Here is a 14614-nt window from a genome sequence, read left to right as displayed (position 1 = left end):
TAATAAACACTTATTGCATTGATAATCAGTTTACCCCACAGCGCATATCTTGCACGTAGCGAACACCATTGTGAGCATTTATATTTATGTGTTCTGTCTGTGCTGCTCTAGCAAAAATACTGCTGAAATTCTAGTAGGCGATGAGTTTCTATGTCCTACTGTGTTGTTTCTTTGCAGGTGTTTGAGTTTACGCCAGAAATACTTGCAATACTACAGTAGAAGTAGCTCAAACTCGCACTTCAACACACTATAAATTGGCCTTTATGGAGGTCAACTGCTTTTTAAAACAGGTTTCCAACATTCTTTAAAATTGATTTAAAAAACTCATTGAGGTTTGAAACAACTTGAAGTTTAATAAATGGCGAGTAAATTGTCACTTTTAGCTGAACAATCCCTTTAAAGAACAATTTCCTAACATCCCAATGCGGTTCCCTCATACGCATTACGTAAAACAAACACATATTTCACCGAACTCCATGGGTTATGTTTTCACTAATGAATATTAAAGATGGCAAACTGTGTTTATTTGACAGCTAACCTTCAAAGTCTCCCCAAGGTGTCTCACGAATACTTATTGTTCACTGGTTTTTCTGTGAACGCCAGTTGGCACTTTTTTAAACGGGCCTTTAAAAGCCTTCAACCATGTGTGGTGTGAAAACTGCAAATAGAAAGTTCTGGCTCTGATTCACACACATTCAATATGCCAGCTAAAGAGACATTTATAAGCTCCCCTGATTATCCCAATGTAGTCCAAGCCTAGTCATATGAGGGCAGCGTGCATGCAAAACCATGTCATATTTATCCCAGCATCAATTACGTAACGTGAAAACTCTTGCAACAATTAGCTTCTAATGACTAACGGAATTTTTTCCTATCTGAAGCCCTATGAAAGTTAAAAAAACAACAACCAATAATTCCCTTTCATGAGACTGGAAAGATGATGTAGGGAAGAAACGGTGTATAGTAATTCTCAAATGTCTGAATGCAACATTTTTGGCTTGAAGCAGAGTTTATGAAATATTGACAGGCTGACATGCTGCTATTATGGAGGGCAGAGGGTGAGGAAAGCCTGCTGTCATTCTGCAAGGAGAAAAAAATCTCCCAATATACACTGAGGAACTTATGAATGCATAATTCCTTCAGGATATTTGCAGATTTGTTGAACGTTTGCTTGCAGTTCAAGTATAAACAAGCCATTTAAGGTGACATGTCTTTATAAAAGTGTGCTTTTAGTTTTAGGCAGGGTGGCACAAACAAATCCTGGCATTATTTTTTCTCTCTTAACCGAAGCATCTATGAACAACCATGACTGACGGCAATCATTCCAGCACTGGAGTATGGAATTCTTAAAATGGTGTTTAAAGGGGCTATATGTAGAGAATTGTTTGAATATTTTTCAGATTTTTTTTACACAAAAGAAATGTGATGTTCATATGCGTTTCTGAAAGCTTCTCTTCTATATTCCATGGAATGTAAAATAAATGCTTATAATGCTCGAAATAATGCTGAAATATCCATTCTAACCGTACTGTTATGAGTTGTGCAAAGAAAAGGCATTAATCCAAACAACAGATTCACAATGTTTGAAACGGTCTAAACTCTAAAGCTCTGGAGAAATCTAGATATTTCAAATTTGTGATTGATTCTCTTGATTTGCCCATACAAGGCCTTTTTTTGAGTATCATTATATATATAACAATCATTTCATTTTCTAAACTACTGACAATGTGACATGAAACAAACTGCATGGAGAACGCCAACTGAACATATTTTTTTAAGCCATATTTATTGAGGGAATATATATGCAGATAGAGAACACTATCACAATAGAATTTATAAGAATAATATTTCTAATTAAAAAAAATACTGTTGGTCTCCATGACTTTTTTATTCCCTATTTCACAAGGCAGAAAAACATTGAAAAAGATGGCCAGTAGATTATAACCAATATAGCCAATTGGTTATAAATGTACAGTCCTTAAGCTTTAATGCCTGAATGTTCCACATAACTAATTTCTAATTTTCTGACACATTTAAAATTCAAAAGAATTTGAATATGTTGCCGTAAATTTGGATATACAATACAAGTTCAAATATCATGAACTCTCTGAAGAACAAAATTGTCCACATCAAAATAAAAACGTAATGATTCTGCATGGGCTTTCTCTTTATTATGACTAATATACATGTCCAGTTTATTTACTTATCATTATTCATTCATTTTCCTTCCGCTTAGTCCATTATTTATCAGTCGTCACCGAAGTGGAATGATACGTCAACTTATCAAGCATATGTTTTACGCAGTGGATGCCCTTCCAGCAGCAACCCAGTACTGGGAAACACACATATACTCTCGTATTCACAATCATACATTATGGTCAATCCACTTCATCCAATTAACCTACACCGCATGTCCTTGGACTGCGGGGAAAACCGGAGCACCCAAAGGAAATCCACATAAACACTGGGAGAACTATTCATCATTTTCTAAACGGAAATTGGTATTTTAAAAAAATAAGATGTCAGTAGTTTATAAAATAAATACAAACCTTAGAAGTGATTCTTAACAGCTGTCAGCTACTTTGCTACTAATAGAATAGGGTGTCCAACTTTTTTCACATTTAGAGGTGACACTCGTGGCAGTGGACGGCATCTGGATGTTTACTTTCAATATATTGCTGCAAAGGTATTTCCAACTACATTGAATTATGTTATTATTAGTCTCTTATAGGCATGGACCGGTATGCGATTCTGATGGTATGATAACCTTGGAGCAAATTATCACGGTTTTACAGTATTGTGATTACTACTCTAAATTTGTTTTTAAACATAACAAAAAACTTTTTTCCCCTTTAAAAACCATATATTTGATTTTGAGGCTAAATCATTCAAATAAATCATTGACTTCTATCTTCATTAGTTTCAAAAACACTGATTTCATTATAATTTAAAACGGCATCTTTGGATATCTTTTCTACTTTAGATACAGTTGTCCTAAAAAACTTCAAACAAAATGTTGAAAAAACCTTACTTAACCCATAGGAACGGTATAGCAGAAAATTTTGCAGGCTTTAAAACCTTGACTTTTCCAAACCGCCGTATACCTTGAAAATGGTTATGGTCCCATGTCTAGCCTCTTATCCGTTACATGAGCACATACACTTTAGTGCGAAGCAAAATGTTGATGGCTGCAATTCACTGAACAGCAACTAGCATCACAATACCTTTAGAATCCTATATATAGCCCCTTTAAACAAAACGAATAAGATGCTCATGAAGCATAATAAAGCATTTCTTAATGTATATGAGCTAAAATATTTAGACAGAACTAAATATTGTATGAGCCACACTATACAACATATATATAAAAAAATTAATCCTGTTTTGTTCTTAACCCGCTCCCTTTACGTATAAGATCACAGATGTGGCATTCTTCATGTATCCCTCTTGAACATTTGCTTTGAAAATTATTCAGTCCTTCCTTTGTGGCCTTCACATACCTGACTGACCGAATTTGTTGTTGCACAGATCGTAAAAAAAAAAGTCAAATAAAATGTAAAACATTAATCCAAAATAAATGCTTATTCTCTTACAAAAGTATTCTGACAGTTGATTTGATAAACCTCCATCATCCAGCATAGTTGCAAGCTTCATTAAAAGTACCGATTTTTAGAACTTCTAAAACCTGCTAAAAACTTGGCTGACATCATATTTCCAGAGAAAAGCAAATGACTTGTAAAGGTGCGGTCACATTCCAATTGTTCAGAAAAATGTAGTTTTCAATAGCAATCTACAAGATTTAAAACTAATTTCCCACATATGTTTCACAAAATATTTTTTTCTATGTTGACCAACAGAAAGCTGCTTGCTTTGAAAGTTAGCTGTGCTTCACATATCATTATACTCATTTTCAATAGACAATGCACCTTTAAAATTGAAAAAAAAAAAAAATGGACAAAATGTTGCCAATGTGACCGCACCTTAACGCTACAACAAAATTCTCGATAAATGACGCACATTAGTGCACCATGTAATCACAAATCCAAGCTTTACTGCAGTATATACTCATATAATCAGTATGTGTATTAAGCATGGCATCCAAATCACTCTGAAAAGCCTTGCTTAGTGTAAAACACGTAATCTGAGCAACAACAAATTTAGCGCTCAGATCAGATAGTCAACCTGCGCAACTGATCTCATGACCTACAAACATGTAAACTGTTTAAACAATGCGTCACTCAACAAAAAGTGCAAATTTCTACCATGACCCACTACAGCCCGTTCAGTAGTGCTTCTCCTGCAAATAATCTTTCATTTTGTTTGGCAAAGGCAGTTTCTGAATCAGATCTATCCGCGTGTATTGTCGGATGACAAAGCGGCAAAGATATTGCAGCGAACGCACTTGCATGAACCGAGAGACGGGATTGGTCAACCGAACTGGGTACGTGGCGGACCCCGGCAGACGGGATCTGGAGTAACAGAATGCGCCGTTCTCTGAGTCTTTTATCGAATGCTCGATAAGATCTACAATGGAAGTGTGACCTTCTACGTCTGGCTGCTCATAAAAGCTAAATCTGCCATTGGAGTGCTCGATCCTGGTGTGAAGCGTCTTCCCCTGTGACCGAAAGCTCAGGCTGAGGAGATAGCGGTCATCTGAACTGTCCCTCACTAAAAAAGAGCCGTCTGGAAGGTTGACTAGCTTCTCCTCAGCCTCCCATCGAGTTATAGGTCCCCAGTACCAACCCTGCTTGGCCAGTTTTTTAAGTTCCTCCGTAAGGCTTGTTACAACCATGGGTCCGCTGCTTTGGAAAGAATCGTACACCCTGCTAACACCAGGAGCGGAATTGGGATCAAAGTTCAAGTGATGCCTTACTCTCTCAACAACATGAGAGTCTGCACTACTGAACCCGGAGAGGGTCCTTGGAATATCGTTGGTGGAAAGAGGTGACAGAGATGGAGAAAACAAAGGTGTGTCGGCTCGGGAATTGGAAAGGACCATTGCCGGAGCATCGGCGAGGTGTCCGTTTACCGAATGCTCCATGAGAATGTCCGATGTTATGATATCATGACCATCCGGACCCTGGTCTATGTGCAGAGAGTCAGATTCAACCTGATCACCCACTTCCATTGGCGAGGGCCCATCTAAACAAAAGGACTGGGCAGAATCTGGGTACATTCCCTCATCTAAAGGCATTGTGTACTGGATGTAGTCCTGAGGTGTGAGTCCAATAGGCACGTGATCCTCAATGCTCAAATGCAAGTTGCCGCTTTGAGTTTCCATGTCCTTCAGAGACTCGCTCTGATCTTGGAACAAACCTTCTAATTGGATGTCATGGAACTCCTTTCTGATGCCATTGAGGGAGGGACTAGGGTTAGGAGAGTGGACCATAGCTTTAACTTTCACCTCCATTTTGATGCAAGCCTCCTCTGAGCCAACGGGACGGAAAGGCCATGGCGAAGGGCTGTAATGATGGCTTCGGAGGGAGGAGGATCTTAAGGGTCGCTGGGCTTTGACTTCATTAAAGCTTATTGGAACGGACGAAGAAGAGAATGTGTCGTCGTCATCTCCAGAGCCCACTGCGGAGGAGCCACCTTTGACTTTCGCCTTCTGTTTGGTTGAGAGTCTTCTCTTTAGAGTGCCCATAAGACTCTCGCTTTTCGATCGGCTCTTATGACCCTTCTCATCCTCCCCATTAAGATCACAACCTACCAGCCCTTTGGTGTAACAGCCTCCAAAGAGCGTGTCGTCCTTGGTGAACTCTGCTGCTATAGTTGGCTGCTGGAGCATGACAAAATCCCCATCTTCTTTGCCCTTTATGTTAAGTGATTTTCTGATCGTCTTCAGACTGATCTTCTTCATCCTTGTACACCCGCTCAGGTGAGGGGATGGGACGGTCCTATCTTCTGACCGATGGATGCTAACCGCAGAGTCCGGCCATGTGACTGAGAAACGTCAATCATGTGACTGTCAAAGCCCTTGTCATCTGCAAAAAAAGTGAGATAAAATGAATTGTGAATAAGTGAACTAGCAATAAACGAGAAGCGTTTTCAATGCTTTTAATGTATCATGTCTTTTCAAATTGTTTGTAATACTAATATAGTGATCACATTTACAAAATAAGTCAAAATGGATACAAATGTACTTTCCTGTAACTTTACAACACAGTATATTTACAGTTTGTGTTCATTTTTGTCATAATGGTCAAATTGTGGCCTAGACACAGTCCTTATATCCTAAAATACAAAGACAGATATTCAAAGTTTTATTCTAAAACCTGTTTCACACCACAAGCTTGAGCAGAGTGTGAGCCGCTTGTGTATTTTTCAGCATCCATATTAACAGATTACAGCTTTCATACTGCAGGCAGAAGCAGCCCATCAGCGCGAGGCATTAGCCTCGCTGAAGCAACAGTGCCGCAATAGTTTCGTTGCAGGGTCTATTTTTGCCACGTTGCTCACGCTCGATTAAAGTGACAGTGCATTGATAATGACCAAAAACACATTAATTAACAGTAAAAAGTAGCAATTTTGCCCAATAAATTCCTCGATAATATCCACTAATTTTTATATTGTCAATCAAACAAGGTTAAACGAATAAAAACGTCAACAAATATTTATTTGGGCCCAAACTCTAAAAAAACAAACAAATTTAAAACAGTTTTAGTATTAGTTTTTCTTAGTATGCTGCGCACTAGTTTGATCATGTTCAAATTTTATTATAACTATAATGTATAAATATTATTATAACTATAGGCCTACAACACCCTAACAATTGAAAACAAAATGACATGATATCAGAGGGGATTGTCTTCTGACCGAGATCACCTGAAAAGACATGAATGACACTCCTCATAGAACTTGAGAAGCAGACAGTTCTTAAGGATCTATATCATTTGTAAAATAAAGACTAGCAGGTTAAGGAAACAACATAGAAGGAAGTTGCTGTGGGCCTTGGTGCAGATAAAAAGTTTTTAAAAAGTGTATTTATTTATAGATAGACAGGTAACTAGATAGAATTGATCCGTGCAGCAGCTGCCGATGAGCTTCTGCTTGCCATAGGCAATGCACATGCACTGCTTATGCTCTGTTTGCGCATGCGGTGTGAAACAGGCATGAAACCTCAACAGAAGCTTACAAAATAAATATGACCTTAAAAAATTTTACATTCAGAAAAGTAGAGAATTAAAATTCAGAATGACTGCTTTGGGCATTCCACTAATTACAGAATTCTGGTAGTTCTAGAGCTAAAACAATTTCTATCAATTTTAACTTATTTATTATGAGATGACTTTGCTATACATCTAGTTTCTCTCTTACTAAGTAAAATTAATGTGGGCTAAAAATTTAATAAGTGATTAATAATCAACTCAAATTGTTTTTTTTTTAAGATTTTGTATCCAACCGCTGTTAATTTAACAAATAACATTTACTCATTTATTACTCATCAATCATGTTTATTGTTTATATTTATAAATTATATGTATTATTATAATTTGTTATTGTCAGTATTCACTGAATTTGTACATTTTGAAGACCATTCAATATCAAGGGTAGGCTGTTAGTTGAAAAACAAACAAAGTTAACATCTAAAACCTATGATACTTTGTGTAGATATAGCTACACATTCACGTTTATACATACATACAATTTCATAGATCTCTGGCTGCACATATGATACTCAATTTTGCAATGATCAAATTAACATGTCTTGGCTAACTATGTGGTTATAAAGGATTAATTCTTATAATAATAATCAGTCTACATGTACCTAATTCTGCAAATAGGAGATCATATTGTAATGCGTTTACTTAAAAGCATTTTAGTGGTCATAAAAATATTAATTTAAATTAGAACAGCAGAACTGACACAGGCCAAACTGACACACTTTCCTTTATTATCTTAATAATATAGTTTCTAATATGGCAACTGTTGAGCAACATAAAACCTCAAACTAATAGATCAACCAAATAAAAAAATAATTTTAAAAGAAAATACTGTCAAATATCAGCAACTTAACAGGCCTGAAGTGAACTGAGTTAGCTAACGTTAGCATGCTACGGGACCTTCATCGTGTCATACACACACACACACACACAGTGTAAACATTGATAATAATACAACAAATTACGCCCACTCACCCCTTTAATCGGAGTTTTAACCCTTCTCTATAGCCTCAAATAGATGGATCTGGATCGAAAGTGTCCGTAAATCTAACGACGAGCTTTGCATTTAGCATTAGCTTGATAATAATAGACTGCTAGCTGCTATGCTAATCCAGCAACAGCTCCTTTACACGTACAAGAGCTGCTTCTCTACATAAACATGCAGTGCTCGTGGACTATCATCATCTCATGCACGCGAATAACCGAGGCTTTGTTTTCCTCGTCTGCGTTTGCCAGTTTGGTGAGAGAAACATTCCTTTAATTTTATTACAGCCCCACTTCGTTCTTCCTTTTTTATGCTAGCTATAGCCACGTTAGCTACAGCTCGGTCCTCTCTCCCTCTTCCTTTGTTGACTATTGCATTGTGGGAAAAGACTGAAAGAATAACAAGAAGGAGGAGAGTGTCTGGTCTGGGATCAGTGTATGGCAGAATGTATGTATATGCACTGTTTCATTGAAATAAAGCACACAAAAATGTAGATTCAGATGAATTCATTTACAATTTATGATAGCCCTGTAGCAGCAGAATACAGCAACAGAAATAACCGTGCAGCAGAGAAATATACATATGGAGCCTGGCAATGTGGCATATTTTAGTTAAATTTTATGACAGGTTAAATGATATTTTTTTTAACTACAAATTTTTGTTTGTGTGTGTGTGTGATAATAAAGTTTGAGCAGCATACACACACACACACACACAATTTTTTTTTCTTACAGTTTTTTTTAATCGCATAAAAAAAAAACAGTGACATGTATACAGATTAGTTTAGATCAGGGGTGTCCAATCTTTTATGTACGAAGGGCTAAAAACCAAATATTGTTGACAGTCTTGAAGACAATTATGCCAAATTTTTTAAATAGTCTGGCCATGGGTAATTTCCTAATTCATTTCATTATAATCATAAATATATAGAAAATATCATGTTGGATAGTATTAGCTAATGCAGTATAACATTTTTAATCATAACTTATGGAAAAAAAAAGTGGAGTTCCATTCTCCATTTTATTTCAGTTAGTTTTTTTGTAGCTTAACAACAAAGCAAACAAATAAAAGGTTACATTGAAATGACAATCTCTAGTCTAAACCAGAAAACCTATGCGAACACAGGAAGAACATACAAACTCCACACAGAAATGCCAACTGGCCCTGAGACTCGAACCAGTGACCTTCTTGCTTTGAGGTGACAGTCATTGGTGACAGTGCTAACCATTGAACCACCATGCCACCCCTCAAACAAACATATTTGAGTGAAATACCCAGGAAGTTATCTACAAGATAAGTTGAAGTTTGACTTTTAGCACAGATTTCTAAAACAAAAGCAATTATGTAAGTAAGATTAAATTATGTTATAATTAAATATGACTAAATAACAATTGACAAGATTAAATCATTTCATAAATTATATTCATGAGACACGATGGCGCAGTGGGTAGCGTTGTCAACCCAAAGCAAGAAGGTTGCTGGTTAGAGTCCCGGCTTTGTCAGTTGGCATTTCTGTGTGATGTTTGTTTGCATGTTCTCCTTGTGTTGGCATGGGTTTACACTAGATGCTCCTGTTACCCTCACCGGTGCAAAGACATGCACTATATGAATGAAGTTGTCCTTATGTACAGTATGTGTGTGAATGCAAGAGTGTGGGTTTACCAGTGTTGGATTGTGGCTGGAAAGGCACCCCCTGCATAAAATACACACTGGATTACTTGGTGGTTCATTAAGTGTGACGACCCCTGATTAATAAAGAGACTAAGCTATAAAGAAAATGAATGAATGAATAAAACTATGTTATGTGTTTGTTACCAGATATAATCCCTTTTTAAAGGTGAAAACTCTCAGGTTAGTGCAGTCTTCTCATGTCAGATAATTTTTCTTTTTTATTTGTGGTTTTAAAAAAATAAACACATTTATTAATATTATAATTATTTTTATTGTCTTGATTTTTAAATATTTGTCAGGTCTTTCTATCTTTTTTTGCAGTTAGAAATAAAGCATGAACTTTAACGTAATTCATTGGTGGCCTAATTAGTGTCAGTATTGTTTAGAAGTGGGTAATTGTGTTTACCGCTGTTGGGCTAATTTGAGCCTTGTGCTCGGAGATGCTGTTTTTTTTTTCACCCTTAAAGTTAAACTGTCAAGTTAATAAAATGCTGTGGTGAACCTGCCGGAGCTCTTTGTGCAAAGACAAGCCTGCATGCAAAGAGTCTAATTACATGCCCTTATTAGGGCTTATCAAGCTGAAGCACATTATATCCAGAGAGAAGAGGAGCTGTTTCGCTAAAAGAGCACAGTCATGCTCATAAAGAGGCCTTAAAAGACAAATCACAATCTTTCTGTGAACAAAGATGTTAACTGAACAACATTATTTTAAATTTTTAAATTACATTTTTTCTGTTTCAAAATATAATTTTCATTCATTCATTAATTCATTTTCTTGTCGACTTAGTCCCTTTATTAATCCGGGGTCGCCACAGCGGAATGAACCAACAACTTATCCAGCTAGTTTTTACGCAGCGGATGCCCTTTCAGCTGCAGCCCATCTCTGGGAAACATCCACACACACATTCACACACACACACTACGGACAATTTAGCCTACCCAATTCACCTGTACTGCATGTCTTTGGACTGTGGGGGAAACCAGAGCACCCGGAGGAAACCCACGCGAATGCAGGGAGAACATGCAAACTCCACACAGAAACGCCAACTGAGCCGAGGCTCGAACCAGCAACCCCGCAACCTTCTTGCTGTGAGGCGACAGCACTACCTACTGCGCCACTGCCTCGCCCAATATAATTTTCAAATAAATGTAATTGTTTATGAAATGCATGATAGAATTAAAGCTATGTTTACACAACACACATGCACATGATGTCAGCGTTATCATAAAATCCTGTTTTTGTAGTTTAAATGGGCACAACTGCCAAATTATCCAGCATATGTTTCATGCAGCAGATGCATTTTCAGCTGCAACCCAGCACTGCGAAACACCCATACACATATACTACGGCCATTTTAGTTTATTCAGTTCACCTAAATCACATGTCTTGACTGTGGGGGAAACCCATGTGAAAGCAACCTTCTTGCAGTGAGGCAACAGAGCCAACCACTGAGTTCAGAGTTACCAGAGTTCAAATAAAAAAGACCGCTCTCTAAATGAAGAGACTTTATTTATTAATAGAATTACTTGTCTATTGTAACATAGTGAATAAAGTAAAACTTCCATGAAAATCTTGAACATCAATTTTGAAGTCAAATTGATAGCTTTGTCTATATGCGCTTAGAGCCTGGTGATTGCAGCTTGCAGCTATTTTCCTAGTAATGTATTAGCAGTTTCTGAATAAATGTTTTTAAACTATAACAATTAAATTATTAAAGGTAATTTAAATATATATTTATTTAAATAACACAAAGAATTGTTTCTAATTGGCACAATTAGCATTGTGTTGCCATTCCTTTGTGATTATTTAACACCATTTTTGTTTCAATGTGAACTATCCCGTTATTGTTTATTTTACAATGACTGTTCCTCCCACTAGCTTGAAGAGGTTTTGTAGCATTAAACGCAGAACCGCCAGGTTCTGTTGAAGCTTTCTTCCACTGGCCATCACACTGTTCAACTCTTAGAGCATCACAATCTATTTATCTATGTTTTTGTTTTCTTTTTTTACATTAAAACCTGTATTCATTATTGTGACTGTACTGTAGATCCGGCTATATGATTTTTTTTTTTACATTATACTATTTATTGTTTGGGGTTATTTCTATTGAAACTGTAGAGCCAATGCTATAAAATGCTCATTCTGTGTATACATAAAGTACATGTGAATTAAAATAAAGTATAGTAAAGTACTATAGAAAAAAAAAAAAACTTCTTTAGCTTAAAAAATATAAGTTTCATTCAGTTTGTTAAACCATTTTGTTAAGCAAATTATTTGTGAGAATTTACTAGAAATAAAAGACTATATATTATCTGTAAAAATATGTTCAAAGCTGTAAATAAAAAAATGTTAGAGTATGTTTTTACAAGAAAACATGATTTCAATGTTTTACTTTAAAAGTTCATGTTAAATTGCTTAAAAACATTTTTTTAGTTTGCACTGAATTACAATAAATATTACTGGAATATTTAGTTCAATTAAGACTATACTGTTCAATGTAATCCAGGGGTGCTCTACCCTGTTCCTGAAGATCTACCTTCCTGCAGATTTCAGTTGCAACCCATACCATACATACCTGTCTGTATAAGGGATGGGCAGTATTTATGATAAAAGTATTTCAAATACGCATTTTGTTATTTGTATTTTATTGGGTTGATGAAAATGGCTTAGTATTTTAGTTTTTAAATTTATATTTAGCTTAATATTTAGTTTCTTGTATTTTGTATTTTTAAAACACTTTAAAATACTTTGTAAGAAGTCTACATGATGGCATCATAAAAATGTGGCCTCAGATTGATGCTTTCTCAGTTATTTGCCTAAGCTTGAGATCAGAACAGAAAAACTGATTAATATCGGCCAATGCTTGGCGCATGGGTGGAAATATGCAACACACATAAAGAAACTACAGACTAATGGCAGGGGTAGATGTGGGAGCAAGTACACAATCACTGAAAATAAAATACTATACAATACAAAGAGCAGAAATATTTAATGGCAGTATAGTGTACAAAGAATTAGCACATTTGTTTAAGAAATTAGTTGAAATAAAATATCAGTCCAAAAACAGAAATATGGAGCCTACATCACATATTCATTCACAGTCTCAGTGCTGCAGGGAGAAATACAGAGAACATTTTGAATAATAAAACACCTAAAGAGGGTGTACTGGTGTTCATTAAGGGGGTAAATTAAAACTTTTTCAGTTAAAAATGTACTGAAAAACTCTAGGGAGAGTGAGTAAACTGCACAAATAATAGTAGTTTTAGATGGATTGACCACATTTACAGGAGTAGGTGAACGAGTTGGCAGGGATGCTGACTTAAACTTGCTCAGAGAAACACTGCTGCTGTGAACCTGTTTCATTCACTAAGTCAGTTTAACTGTGAGGTAAGGTGTGTTTGATCAGGGTTAGAGCTTAACTTTTTATAGTCTAATTGTTGCTTACATTCAATTCAATGTTAAACAAATTTCCTTAATTGTGAAATTTACTACAAATTTCCAAGTGAAAAGAGTTTCTATGCTAATTTTTACCTAGGTTTTTACAATAATATTACATTAAAATCGAATGTTAAAATGATTTGTCATTAATAAGTCTTTCTACTGCAATTCAATCTATTACTTGCCATTTCCTAAATATTTGACAATCTGACCAGCAGTTTCTGAGCGACAATTATTTCAACACCAACCACACTGCATGTTTTGCATGCCCTTTAAAAGCAAGAGATTATCATTTGTCATATGTCATATGATTTTGTATGAAAGCTGCATGAGCCAGAAATCATTTGCTCAATATGTCTGCAGCATCTCTCACATTGATTTAGTCCTTCAGCTTGACTGTTTTCGCTAGGGGGGCGGTTGTCAGAGGTCCCTCGGTGCCCACCCTAATATCTTCAACACTTGCAGTGGAGCGGAAGACGTGTATTACAGACATGTCAGACAGCGATGGTACCGGTGGGACCACTTGGGTTTTTGTTGTCTGAGATTACTTGGCTATAGTGGCTCTTGCTCTCTGGTCTGAGGTCATTTATTGGATTGATCATGTTTACCTCTTTAGCGTATATGCCCTGCTTTTCTTTCAAGTCAACAAGTGCATGCTTCGGATACATTAGCATGCAGGAAAGGCACTCTGTGTGCTAGTCCTTCAAAAACCTCTGCTCGCTCCACATGGAGAGTCCTTAAAGGGTTTGGGAGAGTTTGCATTAATTACACCTGAAACAGCTGGAGCCGCATAGAATAGAACGAGTCAGCTGTAGTTCAACTAGAGCTGCATGCTATTACTGTGTGCACAGAAAACACAATGGATGTTTACTTAAGCATGGAAAACATGATGTTTTTGAACAGGGTATTTGCTTTTTGAGTCTCATTGGTGTTAATGGGCTTTTGAGGAACTGGATTGTGTTTGAAATGACTGGTGAAAGTAAAAGTACTATTACTTGCCCACAATAAATTGTGTTAAAATTAGTAATAAATTTATTAGTTGTAAAACAAATTTCTGTTCAAAATACTACTCCAACTCCACGAACTTATTATCAACATGTTTACGCTTATTTAAAGATGGACCAAATATTCTCTTAACAGTAAATTTTGCTCAGAGAATTTTGCTTTGTATGCACTTTGTCACCCTTTCCCCTGCACTTTTACGTCTCATGTCAACATTGTGCAAAAGTGTACCTTTTTAAAAGGCTGCCCCAGTGACAGTTTTTATACTTTTATTTCTGAAAGTGTGCATTTCATTCAGGAAAAGGGCTTTAGGAGAGTTTTGACAACATAACAGACACCTTGTCCTCACCATTT

General features: G+C 36.3%; 1 protein-coding gene across 3 annotated transcripts; it reads right to left on the bottom strand.

Annotated features, from left to right (window-relative positions):
- Nucleotides 1-2510: 2510 nt before the first annotated feature.
- Nucleotides 2511-8526, bottom strand: socs6a (suppressor of cytokine signaling 6a). 3 transcript variants are annotated; one of them, XR_015524856.2, is made up of 3 exons: nucleotides 8139-8526; nucleotides 4137-5984; nucleotides 2511-3980 (listed from the first exon to the last, which is right to left on the bottom strand). XR_015524856.2 is itself a non-coding variant. In XM_087309372.2 (2 exons), the coding sequence occupies exon 2, from the start codon at nucleotides 5858-5860 to the stop codon at nucleotides 4283-4285; it is 1578 nt and encodes a 525-aa protein (XP_087165498.1). In that variant the 5' UTR covers nucleotides 5861-5965; nucleotides 8135-8526; the 3' UTR covers nucleotides 2511-4282. The 3 variants fall into 3 exon arrangements, 2 of the variants coding, with proteins under 2 accessions (XP_087165498.1, XP_087165499.1); XM_087309372.2 differs by having other exon boundaries at nucleotides 2511-5965; nucleotides 8135-8526; XM_087309373.2 differs by having other exon boundaries at nucleotides 2511-5984.
- Nucleotides 8527-14614: the final 6088 nt, after the last annotated feature.

This window comes from Danio rerio, chromosome 24, assembly GCF_052040795.2.
Source record: "Danio rerio strain M-AB ecotype USA chromosome 24, GRCz13ab, whole genome shotgun sequence".
Classification (NCBI taxonomy): domain Eukaryota; kingdom Metazoa; phylum Chordata; class Actinopteri; order Cypriniformes; family Danionidae; genus Danio; species Danio rerio.
The sequence above is the reverse complement of the archived record's forward strand: the minus strand, read 5'-3'. Positions and strand labels throughout refer to the sequence as shown.